General features: G+C 42.6%; 2 protein-coding genes across 2 annotated transcripts in view; one reads left to right on the top strand and one right to left on the bottom strand.

The window, feature by feature from the left end:
• LOC309553054 (uncharacterized protein) overlaps nt 1-16,488 on the bottom strand; it is a gene marked incomplete at its 3' end in the record, with an annotated part of 310,864 nt that overhangs the window by 268,505 nt on the left and 25,871 nt on the right. The window lies entirely within an intron of this gene.
• Nucleotides 1-16,488, top strand: part of LOC309554779 (transferrin receptor protein 2-like) — a gene marked incomplete at its 5' end in the record, with an annotated part of 54,765 nt that overhangs the window by 32,949 nt on the left and 5,328 nt on the right. Inside the window, 6 exons of the mRNA XM_082256479.1 lie at nt 4,667-4,786; nt 9,289-9,371; nt 9,458-9,521; nt 9,648-9,715; nt 10,227-10,300; nt 12,545-12,629. Coding sequence (XP_082112605.1) covers nt 4,667-4,786; nt 9,289-9,371; nt 9,458-9,521; nt 9,648-9,715; nt 10,227-10,300; nt 12,545-12,629 — 494 coding nt within the window. The remainder of the gene's footprint in view (nt 1-4,666; nt 4,787-9,288; nt 9,372-9,457; nt 9,522-9,647; nt 9,716-10,226; nt 10,301-12,544; nt 12,630-16,488) is intronic.

Here is a 16,488-nt window from a genome sequence, read left to right as displayed (position 1 = left end):
CAGAAGTTTTACTTTCCATCACCCCTGCCTCCTCACCTGCCTCCCCACCGTGTTTCGCCATCGTTTCAAGTCCTGCCAGCTCCCGGGTTAGACTATGGCAGCCCCGTCCTATGGGAGCATGAATCCACCATTTGTCTTTGGGTCATGTGTGAGTGCGATTTTCCTGTTTCTGTTTTATATACAGATGTTGAAATATCACACTCACTAATCACATATACTAACAGGCTGTTTACTGTCTCATTTTCAGATATATTTTATCTCATATATACTCCTGATGAGTGAGCTTACTCAAGACTCACGAAACGCGTTGAGTTATTACAATATATGAATTTAACCTATGATATTTATTTATTTATTTATTTATATTGTTGATGTTACTATGTCACATGCCCATTGTGCTGTTTATTCATCAATGTTGTTACAATTCATGTACGACTGCATTAATAAAATCTGCCATTTTTTTATCATCTCATTATTATGGTCACTGATTGTAAATACCTCATATAAAGTCCCACCCAAAGGGCACCCCTTCTTTTTCTTGTCTGGGGTGCCAAGGTTCGCCATCACTGCCCTAAACCACATGTTAATAAGCAGTCATTCCAGAACCATTTTTCTTATTTTTGGGGTATAAGCCTGGTACATTAGGGAGCTCAAATCAGGCCTTTACCTAATTGAGTCTCAAGCCAATCAATGTGGATTTAACAAGTGCACCAAGCTGTAATTACCAGTGGTAACAAATGACAAGATTAATAACATAATATAAATTTTATAGCTAGTAGCAGCTTGTCATCTTCAACTGGACTATACTCCCCTTATGGACCAGAGCAGTTTTTTTTTTTATTCTATAGGCTGGATTATTTAACAAAAACATTGTCATTATTTACTATAAAATATTTACTATAAAACATTTTTTTTTATTCATTTTTTCCCCAGTAAAAACAAGGTTATTTTCTTGATAATATTGTCTTCCAAAAGTATTTTATTTTCAATGCAATGTATAGGAAAATAATTTAAAAAATAAATATTTTTAAAAAATTGCAGTTTTTCTACATAAAGCAAAGTAAGTTTAAAAAAGATAGTGTTGAAGATAAAAGTAAGGGCTCTTTCACACAGTCCGCCTCCATAGGCGGATCCGTGCTGCTCAGCGGGGATCGATCCGCCGATCCCCGCTGAGTCGGCGGATGACAGCTCCGTCTCCGCTTGCAGTGCGGAGAGGGAGGTGTCACAGCCCCCGCTGCTCTCTATGGGGGATCGGATGAGAGCGGATCGCCTGTCCGTTCTCATCCGATCCGATCCCTGGACAGATGGAAAAATAGGGTTTCCATCCGTCCAGATTTCACGGACAGGATCGGATACGGATGGCAGCGGGTGTCAGTGGAGGTGTCTCCGCTGACATCCGCTGCCCCATAGAGCTGCATGGAGGATCCGATCAGACCCGCCCAAAAAACTGGCAGGCGGATCTGATCGGATCGCCCGTGTGAAAGAGCCCTAATAATTTTCTTTTATAATTTATCCTGTTTGTGACACTAAAATTGTGTTTCTACTGCAAAGCATTGCAACATTATTTAAAAATACAATAATGGATTTTTCTTTTTTTAATGTTGCACATTTTTTAAATGTACTGTTAAGCACAAATAACAACAATATAAATAAAATATATTTCAATTATAATGGTTTAAAAAAAAAAAAAAATGATACGCACATTTAAACATTCTTTATAAACACTTCCTACAAATGGACGTAACCATGCATGGCTACTGTATAAGTGGTTTTCCTGGTGCCTCCATGGCAGCATACATATGGTAAATAACTCGGACGGAGAAACCAACCTTATGTATGCTGCCATGGAGGCACCAGGAAAGGAAAATTACGGAAAGGTAAGTATTCAATTTTCCATTTTCCTGATGCCTCCATGGCACCATACATATGGTTGGTTGCTCCGTCCACGACCAACCCACAGGACCCTTTTAACTCTATAAAAGAAAGAGCTGCCCCCCCACACACCATTCTTGCAACTAGTCTCAAACATGTAGATTATAGAAAGGGAGGGAGTATTCTGTCATGGAGAGGCACCAGGAAAGGAAAATTACGGAAAGGTAAGTATTCAATCTTCCATTTTCCTGATGCCTCCATGGCAGCATACATATGGTTGGTTGCTCCATCCACAACCAACCCACAGGACCCCTTTAACTCCATAAAAGAAAGAGCTGCCCCCCCTCCCAACCCCGTTTTTGTAACTAGTCTCTAAAATGTAGATTATGGAAAGGGAGGGCGTATGCTGCCATGGATAGGCACCAGGAAAGGAAAATTACGGAAAGGTAAGTATTCAATTTTCCGTTTTCCTAGTGCCTCCATGGCAGCATACATATGGTAAAAAACTCGTTTATAGAGAGAGTTGCTGCAATAAATTGCAAAGGAAAAAAAAAAAGGAAAATTACAGAAAGGTAAGTATTCAATCTTCTGTTATACTGGGGCCATGGCTGAAGCTATCAATCTTTTCAGCCTGGGATGCTGAATAAAGCTAAATAATTGCTGGATTGCTATTACATGCAGCAGAAGGGGGTCCACTCCTCCTGCTGCCTTCCCAGACTCTCCCGTCCTACTGAGGAGCCCAGGACTGAAGCTGACAGTTCTGTTGGATTACCAAAGAGATTGCCGAGGACCTGAACATCCCCGATCATCTCTATGGTCTACAAAAATGGAAGGGACGTGTTTTTTTTCTCCTCATGTAAACAGGCCGTTACCGGCATGTAAAAGGATCTGACCAAACAGATATGGGTTGATCAAATGCTTTTAAGGGCAGAGGAGATCTAATAGACCCCAGATATCTCAGTAAAGAGAACCTGTCATGCCCCATGCTATTACAAGGGATCTCTTGTGATAATAAAAGTGATAAAATAAATTAAGGAGACAGTGTAAAAATATTTTTTTTTTTAATAAAATAAATAATATATATTTTTTTAAGTGCCCCCATCCCCCCCCCCCCCATGCTTGCACGCAAAGGCAAACGCATATGTAGGTTGGGCACCACATATGTGAGGTATCACCGCAAACCTAAGAGTGATAGCAATAATTCTAGAATGGGACCTCCTGTGTAACTCTAAACTGGCAAAGGTTAAGGCGATTAAAGCATTGCCTACAGGGATTTTTAAGTACCGTAGTTTGTCGCCAGGTTCACTGTGTGATAGAAAAGGGACATTCTATTGAGGACAGTGAGGTACACAATTTGCATAGATAGGGTCAACTAATTCTCAGGAGGTGTAAAAGAGGCCATTAAAGTCAAACTAGAACAACTATCTCTAAATATTGGTTGTTTCCTTTAATCCCACCTATCACCCACATACTTTACCACCTCACGCCCAAAGATCTGACAACAGTTCACACCTTCAGCAATGTGACTCAAAAGATTAACACCTGGCATTCACTTCCTGGCACCATGGATTATGGAATTAGAAGAGATGTCAAGGTCAGGAGTCAGGCTCAGGGACCAGTAGCTATAGCAGTAGAGAGGCTTAAACCAACCAGCTGAAGTACTCAAGCAGGTTATCCTGGCGGATGGCACAGGATCACCCGAGGTGCGAAGTCTAACTACTAACCGGTATTCACTAGAGCTCCTGATAGTGGAAATGGGTTCTGTTTAGGATCATCCCACTAGGAGGTGAGAAAGCCGGGGTCCAGCAGCAGATATAATAGGTAGGGATCAAGCAGAAGTAAAGTCAGTAAACAAGCCGAAATTTGGTAACAAATAGTTGCAGGTTGGGATCAAGTGGAAGCATAGTCAAGGAACAAGCCAAAGGTCAGTAACAAGGGGTAGCAGAGATAAGGACAGCTGCAGGTACAAATGAGTGAGATATCGTCTGGAGAGAGCACATTAATCTGGAGAACAGGAAATGCAAAGACATGGCTAAAATTAGGAAACTCCTGGGAGGAGCAAAGAGTCCAAGGTTCACTAGAAACAAGAGACATGGCAAACTAAGAGGTCAGACAAGGTGCTGTCCAGCATCCCAAGTGGCTTAGCATGAAGAGCTACTGCCAGATGCAGCACAGGTCATAGGTTCAGATCCTGGTTTCTCACACTTTACACCTATCCTGTTCTTGGACAATCAGTATCTGTCTTGACACATTACATGGTGATTACATTACTATGGCTGGGTAGGTTGTATGGCTATAAATGCTGGGGTAGGTTCCTCACACCTACTAGAGATGAGGAAGATACTTGGATAGGCAGCAAAGCATTTTCAACATCACACAGCAATTCCAGCCAAATGTGTTAAACCACCATGATAAATGACAGCTATTGATGAGCGAATTTACTCAACTTAATTTTACCTGGCAAATTGATAGATAGATCGATAGATAACATCATTGGTGGACCTTTGCCAATGTACTTGGCAATGCCCAGTCTCTGCTGAAATGAAACATCCATCATAGAAAGTGACAGTGATGTCACGGGCATGTGACCATGCTGTGGACTTTGGCATCAGCCCCGAAGTACTGTGGCCAGGGAGGGGAAGCGGTCATGTGACTGTTATTACAAATTAAAAAAAAAAGGAACTTTATTCAAGCTTTTTTGGTTCTATGCATTTTTCTAGATGAGTAAAGTGGGCATTCCTGTTTATTTGCCTTCATATCTACTCTAACCTCTGCATTTCCTCTGCGTATTTAGAACATTACATCGTGGTGGGCGCCCAACGTGATTCCTGGGGGCCGGGGGCTGCCAAGTCCGGAGTTGGCACGGCCATCTTGCTGGAGTTGCTGCGTTCAATGACCATGATGGTGGGAAGCGGTGAGTATCGGTGCATAGATGCTGGAATGGGGAAAATTAAGGGGAACTGCACTCGGGGCACTGTTGTTTTGATGCATTGGTCACCGAATGGCGCTGATACTAATTATGTTCGATATCTTATATTTAGACCCATTTCGCACAGGGCGGAGTTATTTGGATCAGCAAGGGATCTGTCCACTGATCTCCTGCTGATCGGAGCAGAGTGGGCGGATGACAGGTCCCTGACTGCTCATTTTCTACAGAGCGGATACAGACAGAGCCCTCCCTGCTCTATGGGTGGTTGGGTGTAAACGGACTCCCTTGTCCATTTACACCTGACTGCCCTCTAATCTGATCCACCTAGATGGAGGGGGATGGATCCACTTCTGTTGACCGGATCAGATTGGAGTAGGCAGATGTAAATGGACAGAAGTCATTTTTTTACACCCACCAGTCCATAGGTGTAAATGGAAAGTCCGATCAGGTCCTCCTGAAAAACTAGCAAGCTGACCTGACTCTTTTTGTTAAAGGGGCCTTACCCGGATTAAAAAAAGTTAAGAAAATGTTTTTAACAATCAAACAACAAAAAACAAACAATTTTTTGCCCTGACCATAATTAATATAGAAAGAAAATATGTACAAACAAGGTGGGCTAAGGTGAGTGGGCATGAGTATGGGTTAAGGGCCCGTTCATACCAGAACGTGGTTCAATAACGCACTGCCCTTGCTATCTGTTCTGGGTGCCAATACGTTGTTAATGCAGGACACCAGATTGTACGGTGCCGCACTACCAGTGCCGGGACAAGGTCATCAAGGGCCCAGGGTAAAGAAGCCAAACTGCAAACCCCCCCCCCTTCATTATGTGTGTGATCTGCTTGGTAAACTATCTTGTAACAGAATGAGCTTTCTGGTGCTCCTATCCATTCAGTAAACCTCTATGCCCAGCGCAGCCGCCACTCCTGCCCATCCCTTGTCCCGACCCTGCACACTACCATGCCGTTTGGTGCAGCGCAGTTTTCAGAAACATCCCATGTGCTACCTTTTGTTTGATACGGTATAATTTCAGTCCATGCAATTTAATGGGTTGAAAATTGCACTGAAGGGGAACACACAAATATGTGCACCATATTCCTCCGTGATTCTGGTGAAAACTGGTCCAATCAGCTGTGTCTGAGTCATTCCCCACCCAGCATTTGCACGTACATAAAGAGGCAGGGACGCTTGTGACATCATTGACCTAATACGAACATATGACTACTATAGGGAACCCTCTGTTAAAAATGACTATATCGCCAACTCATGATACAGTAGTGTGAGGGTTGGCGAGAAGAATGCTCCTTACATTTGTGGTCATTGGGAAGAATGCTCCTTACATTTGTTGTCATTGGGAAGAATGATTCTTACACTTGTGGTCATTGGGAAGAATGTTCCTTACACTTGTGGCCATTGGGAAGAATGATTCTTACACTTGTGGCCATTGGCAAGAATGATCCCCTTACAGATATCTAAAAAGATCAATGGTGTCAGAGGGAAGATTGTTCCTTACACTTGTGGTCATTGGCAAGAATGATCCCATAACAGATATCTAAAAAGATCAATGGTGTCAGTGGGAAGAATTTTCCTTACACTTGTGGTCATTGGGAAGAATGATCCTTAGGCTTGTGGTCATTTGGAAGAATGATCCTTACACTTGTGGTCATTGGGAAGAATGATCCTTACACTTGTGGTCATTGGGAAGAATGATTCTTACACTTGTGGTCATTTGGAAGAATGATCCTTAGGCTTGTGGTCATTTGGAAGAATGATCCTTACGCTTGTGGTCATTTGGAAGAATGATCCTTACGCTTGTGGTCATTGGGAAGAATGATCCTTACACTTGTGGTCATTGGGAAGAATGATTCTTACACTTGTGGTCATTGGGAGGGATGTTCCTTACACTTGTGGTCCTTGGGAAAAATGTTCCTTACATTTGTTGTCATTGGGAAGAATGATTCTTACACTTGTGGTCATTGGCAAGAATGATCCCCTTACAGATATCTAAAAAGATCAATGGTGTCAGTGGGAAGAATGTTCCTTACACTTGTGGTCATTGGGAAGAATGATCCTTACGCTTGTGGTCATTTGGAAGAATGATCCTTACACTTGTGGTCATTGGGAAGAATGATCTTTACACTTGTGGTCATTGGGAAGAATGATTCTTACACTTGTGGTCATTGGGAAGAATGTTCCTTACACTTGTGGTCATTGGGAAGAATGATCCTTACGCTTGTGGTCATTTGGAAGAATGATCCTTACGCTTGTGGTCATTGGGAAGAATGATCCTTACACTTGTGGTCATTGGGAAGAATGATTCTTACACTTGTGGTCATTGGGAAGAATGATTCTTACACTTGTGGCCATTGGGAAGAATGATCCCCTTACAGATATCTAAAAAGATCAATGGTGTCAGTGGGAAGAATGTTCCTTACACTTTTGGTCATTGGGAAGAATGATCCTTACACTTGTGGTCATTGGGAAGAATGTTCCTTACACTTGTGGTCATTGGGAAGAATGATCCTTACACTTGTGGTCATTGGGAAGAATGATTCTTACACTTGTGGTCATTGGGAAGAATGATCCTTACACTTGTGGCCATTGGAAAGAATGATCCTTACACTTGTGGCCATTGGCAAGAATGATTCTTACACTTGTGGCCATTGGCAAGAATGATCCCCTTACAGATATCTAAAAAGATCAATGGTGTCAGTGGGAAGAATGTTCCTTACACTTGTGGTCATTGGGAAGAATGATCCTTACACTTGTGGTCATTGGGAAGAATGATCCTTACACTTGTGGTCATTGGGAAGAATGATTCTTACACTTGTGGTCATTGGGAAGAATGTTCCTTACACTTGTGGTCATTGGGAAGAATGATTCTTACACTTGTGGTCATTGGGAAGAATGATCCTTACACTTGTGGTCATTGGGAAGAATGATCCTTACACTTGTGGCCATTGGGAAGAATGATCCTTACACTTGTGGTCATTGGGAAGAATGATTCTTACACTTGTGGTCATTGGGAAGAATGATTCTTACACTTGTGGTCATTGGGAAGAATGATCCTTACACTTGTGGCCATTGCGAAGAATGATCCTTACACTTGTGGTCATTGGGAAGAATGATTCTTACACTTGTGGTCATTGGGAAGAATGATCCTTACACTTGTGGTCATTGGGAAGAATGATCCTTACACTTGTGGCCATTGGGAAGAATGATCCTTACACTTGTGGCCATTGCGAAGAATGATCCTTACACTTGTGGCCATTGCGAAGAATGATCCTTACACTTGTGGCCATTGCGAAGAATGATCCTTACACTTGTGGCCATTGGGAAGAATGATCCTTACACTTGTGGTCATTGGGAAGAATGATCCTTACACTTGTGGTCATTGGGAAAAATGATCCTTACACTTGTGGTCATTGGGAAGAATGATCCTTACACTTGTGGCCATTGCGAAGAATGATCCTTACACTTGTGGCCATTGGGAAGAATGATCCTTACACTTGTGGCCATTGCGAAGAATGATCCTTACACTTGTGGCCATTGGGAAGAATGATCCTTACACTTGTGGCCATTGGGAAGAACGATCCTTACACTTGTGGCCATTGCGAAGAATGATCCTTACACTTGTGGCCATTGGGAAGAATGATCCTTACACTTGTGGTCATTGGGAAGAATGATCCTTACACTTGTGGTCATTGGGAAAAATGATCCTTACACTTGTGGTCATTGGGAAGAATGATCCTTACACTTGTGGCCATTGCGAAGAATGATCCTTACACTTGTGGCCATTGGGAAGAATGATCCTTACACTTGTGGCCATTGGGAAGAATGATCCTTACACTTGTGGTCATTGGGAAAAATGATCCTTACACTTGTGGTCATTGGGAAGAATGATCCTTACACTTGTGGTCATTGGGAAGAATGATCCTTACACTTGTGGCCATTGCGAAGAATGATTCTTACACTTGTGGCCATTGGGAATAATGATTCTTACACTTGTGGTCATTGGAAAGAATGATCCTTACACTTGTGGCCATTGCGAAGAATGATCCTTACACTTGTGGCCATTGCGAAGAATGTTCCTTACACTTGTGGCCATTGGGAAGAATGATCCCCTTACAGATATCTAAAAAGATCAAAGGTGTCCGTGGGAAGAATGTTCCTTACACTTGTGGTCTTTGGGAAGAATGATCCTTACACTTGTGGTCATTGGGGAAGAATGTTCCTTACACTTGTGGTCATTGAGAAGAATGATTCTTACACTTGTGGTCATTGGGAAGAATGTTCCTTACACTTGTGGCCATTGGGAAGAATTACTCCCTTACATAGAGCTAAAAAGATCAATGGTGTCAGGGGGAACTTATCTGAGAGGCAGAAATTGCTCATAGCTCAAGGAACCCCTAGAAACCTCTGGAGGAACCCAACGTTCCATGGAACCCTGGTTGACCTTGCTGTATAATAATATCACATATGTGTTTTAGGATTCCAGCCTCGGCGCAGTATTCTGTTCGTGAGCTGGGACGGAGGAGACTTTGGAAGTATCGGGGCCACAGAATGGCTGGAAGTAAGAGACCTCATGTTATATAATGATACATTGTTTCATTCTAATAATACATTGTAACATTACGGCGCTGTGTGTGTATATCGCAGGGGTACCTCAGCATGCTGCACCTCAAAGTCGCCACCTACATGAGCCTGGACACCCCAGTTTTAGGTAACACCATCTACTGTTCACACTTTGGTGGATTGAACTTTTAAGATGTAAAAAGCAGAGTGACCGCTATTCGCTGTAAATGGCGTGGAGTGTACCGTGTCACATGACCACTTCAATTTTTTTCAGGTGATGAAAAGTTTGTAGCGAAGTCCAGCCCCCTGTTCAGGAACTTAATAGAGAGCATCATCAAACAGGTAAGTGAGGAGAGGACATAACTAAGGATGGAGAAGAGTGTATGGCAGCCATGGTGGCTCAGCGGAGAGGCGTGGCTGTGACCATATCCTCTCCTGCACGGGGGCAGCCATGGCAGCTCAGCGAAGAGGTGTGGCTGTAGCCGCATTCTTTCCTGATTGGCTGTAGTGACATCTGGGAAAAAAGGGTTTATATGACGTCTATGAAAACAATTCACCATGTACAGTTGGAGACCTTCCCAGTGTCTGCAATTTCTGGTGGACAAAAGATACACCCACCAGTGTAATTAGTGACATCAAAATAATAATTGGTGGAGGAGACCCTTCGAGAAGGTGCAGTGACCTCCTGTCCTTCATGCCGTCATCTCCCTTCCTCCTTATGTCTCCATACTCTATTAAGTGGACCTTTCATGAACTACACATCTGTATGAATCCATTCCTGATAGGTCACAATATACAGAGACACCATCATTCAACAGAAACGCTCCACGTCTTATTTATCCATCTCTTCCAGGTAGACAACCCGCGTCAGAGCAAGCAAAGCATCTACCAAAATGCAAAATCATATGGGGACTGGAAATCCGAGGTGTAAGTCACTGCCAAGAATCTGGAATGGAAGTAACAATAGCAATAGCAGTCTCTGAACACAGAATAACACTAATAATAGCAGTCCCTGTACACAGAATAACAGTAATAATAGCAGCCTCTGTACACAAAATAACTGTAATAATAGCAGTCTCTGTACACAGAATAACAGTAATAATAGCAGTCGCTGTACACAGAGTAACAGTAATAATAGGAATCTCTGAACACAGAGTAACAGTAATAATAGCAGTGTCTGTACACAGAATAACAGTAATAATAGCAGTCCCTGTACACAGAGTAACAGTAATAATAGCAGTCTCTGAACACAGAATACCAGTAATAATAGCAGTCTCTGAACACAGAATACCAGTAATAATAGCAGTCTCTGAACACAGAATAACACTAATAATAGCAGTCCCTGTACACAGAATAACAGTAATAATAGCACTCTCTGTACACAGAGTAACAGTAATAACAGCAGTCTCTGAACACAGAATAATAGTAATAACAGCAGTCGCTGTACACAGAGTAACAGTAATAATAGCAGTCTCTGAACACAGAATAACAGTAATAATAGCAGCCTCTGTACACAGAATAACAGTAATAATAGCAGCCTCTGTACACAGAATAACAGTAATAGTAGCAATATCTGTACACAGAATAACAGTAATAACAGCAGTTTTTGTATACAGAATAACAGTAATAACAGCAGTCGCTGTACACAGAATAACAGTAATAATAGCAGTTTTTGTATACAGAATAACAGTAATAGTAGCAGTCTCTGTACACAGAATAACAGTAATAATAGCAGTTTTTGTATACAGAATAACAGTAATAATAGCAGCCTCTGTACACAGAGTAACAGTAATAAAAAAAAGTTATAAATTTGAATGAAAAAAATTCTGTGATAATGAAAGTAGCAAATACACTTGATCTATAGAAAAACCCAGAACAATAACACCAATAAAATGTGTAGCGCTAACATCAAACCAGTGTTAAATACAAAGATTGTACATAAAAAATACAAATTATATGAAAATTAATAGTGACATATCCATATCAAAGACAGTGCATTTAAGTGAAAATGAGTCCATTGAAAAAAAACTTAAAATAAATCAATAAAACAACAAGTCCCAGGGTGGGCGGTGATAGATGGAAGACTTCAATCCCAAGGAGGTGGTGCAGCAGGAAACTTAGGCCCCCAAATGAATGGATAGGCCACAAGCACTTAGGTATGGAACTGCAGTACTATCATTCCTTCAGGTATCATGGGAGGAGATGTATATCAGATATAGACTCTCATGATCGGCTCCAGGGATAGTGAACACCGAATGTGCAAAGAGGAAATGAAAAGCACAGAGCGTAATCCCGTAAAGTAATACACAAACGTTTAATAGGAATTGCACTTACAATGTATCCATTAAAAACAGGCAGAGCAGTAAAATCACAGCGTCCCGCATGTAGATACAAAGCCGGCGTCTCAGTGGGAGTGGTAGCATCACGTCAGGTAGCGCCCGACCGGTTTCGTCATACGTGACGTCGTCCGCGGCGTGGTTACCGGACGTGACCATCACGCCTATAAATCCCCTAGATACAATAACACATCAGCAGCGCGGACCAATCAAACAAAGCGCTGGGCGGAAGTGTCACACATACACCTTGCGATTTAAGGGCAAGAGTTAATCTATTAATATGGCTGCAATACATGGTAAATAGAAAAAAAAGGGAAAGAGGATGAATCTCTCAATCTCTCGGAAACGATAGGAAGGGAAACCGCTGAGGTGAACATGTTAAATAAAATTTATAATTTGGGGGCCTAAGTTTCTGGTATGCAGCCATTTCTTATACTCCTCACGGGTTTATTCCTGCTTCACCACCTCCTTAGGATTGAAGTCTTCCATCTATCACCGCCCACCCTGGGACTTGTTGTTTTATTGATTTATTTTTACGTTTTTTTTCAATGGACTCTTTTTCACTTAGAGGCACTGTCTTTGATATGGATATATCACTATTAATTTTCATATAATTTGTATTTTGTATGTACAATCTTTGTATTTAACACTGGTTTAATGTTAGAGCTACACATTTTATTGGTATAACAGTAATAATAGCAGCCCCTGTACACAGAATAACAGTAACAATAGCAGCCCCTGTAGACAGAGCAACAGTAAAAATAGGAGTCTCTGTACACAGAATCACAGTAATACTAGACTCTGGTCTCTATTTATTTGTACTTTTTACCCTCAGACTTGCCCCACTCGCCATGGACACGGGCAGCTTTGCCTTTACCGCCTTTGCCGGAGTTCCAGCACTGGAATTTTCATTTGTGGAGGTAATCTTACGGGGACCGCCTGCTGCCAGTATATTAGTTGTGGGTGCTGAAAACTGCTCTTAAGAGCCCTCAGCCATGATGCAAACTTTGGGTTTGCTCTTTGGAGGAGGCATGCAAATATTAAAATGCCAATGGGTGTGTGTCAGTCTGGAGGAGTGGGTGTTGAGAAAGAGAGGGATGAGAGAGAGGGGGGGCGAGAGCGAGAAGAGGGATGAGAGGCAGAGGGAGAGAGGGGGGATGAGAGTGAGAGGGAGAGGGGGGATGAGAGTGCGAGAGGGGGGATGAGAGAGAGAGGGGGGAATGAGAGAGAGAGGGGGGGATGAGAGAGCGAGAGAGGGGGGAATGAGAGAGAGAGAGAGGAGGATGAGAGAAAAGTGCCCTGTCGGCCTAGGCCAAAATACAGCACTGATTCTGACAGAACACCGGCACGTCCCTGGACTGGAAGGGTGATACAGTGCCTTGCGAAAGTATTCGGCCCCCTTGAACTTTGCGACCTTTTGCCACATTTCAGGCTTCAAACATAAAGATATAAAACTGTAATTTTTTGTGAAGAATCAACAACAAGTGGGACACAATCATGAAGTGGAATGAAATTTATTGGATATTTCAAACTTTGTTAACAAATAAAAAACTGAAAAATTGGGCGTGCAAAATTATTCGGCCTCTTTACTTTCAGTGCAGCAATTTCTCTCCAGAAGTTCAGTGAGGATCTCTGAATGATCCAATGTTGACATAAATGACTAATGATGATAAATAGAATCCACCTGTGTGTAATCAAGTCTCCGTATAAATGCACCTGCACTGTGATAGTCTCAGAGGTCAGTTTAAAGCGCAGAGAGCATCATGAAGAACAAGGAACACACCAGGCAGGTCCAAGATACTGTTGTGGAGAAGTTTAAAGCCGGATTTGGATATAAAAAGATTTCCCAAGCTTTAAACATCCCAAGGAGCACTGTGCAAGCGATAATATTGAAATGGAAGGAGTATCAGACCACTGCAAATCTACGAAGACCTGGCCGTCCCTCTAAACTTTCAGATCATACAAGGAGAAGACTGATCAGAGATGCAGCCAAGAGGCCCATGATCACTCTGGATGAACTGCAGAGATCTACAGCTGAGGTGGGAGACTCTGTCCATAGGACAACAATCAGTCGTATACTGCACAAATCTGGCCTTTATGGAAGAGTGGCAAGAAGAAAGCCATTTCTTAAAGATATCCATAAAAAGTGTTGTTTAAAGTTTGCCACAAGCCACCTGGGAGACACCAAACATGTGGAAGAAGGTGCTCTGGTCAGATGAAACCAAAATCAAACTTTTTGGCAACAATGCAAAACGTTACGTTTGGCGTAAAAGCAACACAGCTCATCACCCTGAACACACCATCCCCCACTGTCAAACATGGTGGTGGCAGCATCATGGTTTGGGCCTGCTTTTCTTCAGCAGGGACAGGGAAGATGGTTAAAATTGATGGGAAGATGGATGGAGCCAAATACAGGACCATTCTGGAAGAAAACCTGATGGAGTCTGCAAAAGACCTGAGACTGGGACGGAGATTTGTCTTCCAACAAGACAATGATCCAAAACATAAAGCAAAATCTACAATGGAATGGTTCACAAATAAACATATCCAGGTGTTAGAATGGCCAAGTCAAAGTCCAGACCTGAATCCAATCGAGAATCTGTGGAAAGAACTGAAAATTGCTGGTCACAAACGCTCTCCATCCAACTTCACTGAGCTCGAGCTGTTTTGCAAGGAGGAATGGGCAAAAATTTCAGTCTCTCGATGTGCAAAACTGATAGAGACATACCCCAAGCGATTTACAGCTGTAATCGCAGCAAAAGGTGGCGCTACAAAGTATTAACTTAAGGGGGCTGAATAATTTTGCACGCCCAATTTTTCAGTTTTTTATTTGTTAAAAAAGTTTGAAATATCCAATAAATTTCGTTCCACTTCATGATTGTGTCCCACTTGTTGTTGATTCTTCACAAAAAATTACAGTTTTATATCTTTATGTTTGAAGCCTGAAATGTGGCAAAAGGTCGCAAAGTTCAAGGGGGCCGAATACTTTCACAAGGCACTGTATCTTGGTCATCCCTGCAGCAATAATTATGATATTTTTTTAGCCCCAGCAACTTTGTACAAAGTATAAGTAATCCTAGTGGCTAAGAAGTCCCTGGATTACTTTTACAGGTGATGTGGATTTCATCATTTCTGGTTTCCGTCTTATGTAACCAAGCCATTACCGGTTTGATTAAGCATCTGATCACTCTGATCTTGGTTTGATCAGATGCTTTGAAGGCCAGAGGAGAGACATGGGGTATAAGAGACCCCAGATCTCTCCATAAAGAGGACCTGTCATGGCCTATGCTATCATAAGAGATGTTAATTATCCCTTCTGATAGCAATAAAAGAGATTTTGAAAAATGTAAAGATAGTGTAAAAAAAAAATGTAATAACATAAATAATAAAATAAAATGTAAAACCTTTTTAAAGCCCCCATTCCCCCTTGCTCGTGCGTAATTGCAAATGCGCACTTTGGTCCCGCACGTATCTGTAAACGGTGACAAACCTGCATTTTGTTTTGAGGCGGGGCCAGGGATGGGGTTGAAGGGGGCCCCATCAGGTAGGCTGTACGGGGCCCCATCATTTCTAACAGCAGCCCTGCCTGAGTGTATACGCTGCCGCCTGTTCTGTGAAAGGTTGCCGGAATCTCCAATTATTCCTGGTGTACGCTCACCGAAAGAACACCGGGGTAACACACGGGTTAAACAGAGAGATTTCTCAGATCCTCCACCCGGCCTCCTCCAGCCCAATGAATTATCATGCAGGGAGGTCAGGTGGTGCTTACTTCTGAGTGATTTGCCGGGACTCTAAAAGAGGGCGTGGCCAGCCTCAGAGAGGCAAACATGAGCATGAGAGCCCAAACTGAGCTCAACTGCAGCACGTGTGCATCCAAGCAGAGGTATATTTGTACCCTGTAGTTTGGGCTCTCTTTGCAGCTGAATGTCTGTGGAAATCACTTAATAGGTGGGCTCTTTATCTCTGTTTTTTTTTTTTTTTTTTTTTGTGAAGAAGAGTGAGCAGCAGGGTTTCAGAGATACACACTGTGTGTGTGTGTGTGTGTGTGTTGCCTCTGCTATCAGCTGTGTCCTCTGACCATCTCTATCATGTCCACAATCTTTGACCCCCATCTCTTGTATTATGTCTGCAGTCTCTGACCATCTCCTGTACTATGTCCGCAGTCTCTGCCCATCTCTTGTATCATGTCTGCAGTGTTTGACCGTCTCCAGTACCATGTCTGCAGTCTCTAACCATCTCCTGTACCATGTCCACAGTCTCTGATTATCTCCTGTACTATGTCTGCAGTCTCTAACCATCTCCAGTACCATGTCTGCAGTCTCTAACCATATCTTGTATCATGTCCGCAGTCTCTAACCATCTCCTGTACAATGTCTGCAGTCTCTGACCCTCTCCTGTACCATGTCTGAAGTCTCTGACTATCTCTTGTATCATGTCTGCAGCCTCTGACCATTTCCTGTATCATGTCCGCAGTCTCTGACCATCTCTTGTATCATGTCCGCAGTCTCTGACCATCTCTTGTATCATGTCTGCAGTCTCTGACCATCTCTTGTATCATGTCTGCAGTCTCTGACCATCTCTTGTATCATGTCTGTAGTCTCTGACCATCTCTTGTATCATGTCCGCAGTCTCTGACCATCTCTTGTATCATGTCTGCAGTCTCTGACCATCTCTTGTATCATGTCCACAGTCTCTGACCATCTTTTGTATCATGTCCACAGTCTCTGACCATCTCTTGTATCATGTCTGCAGTCTCTGACCATCTCTTGTATCATGTCC

The sequence above is a fragment of the Pelophylax lessonae genome (genome assembly GCF_965119305.1).
Source record: "Pelophylax lessonae genome assembly, chromosome: 4".
In the NCBI taxonomy this organism is placed as follows: domain Eukaryota; kingdom Metazoa; phylum Chordata; class Amphibia; order Anura; family Ranidae; genus Pelophylax; species Pelophylax lessonae.
Note: the sequence above shows the minus strand (reverse complement) of the source record. Positions and strands in the feature narration are given on the sequence as shown.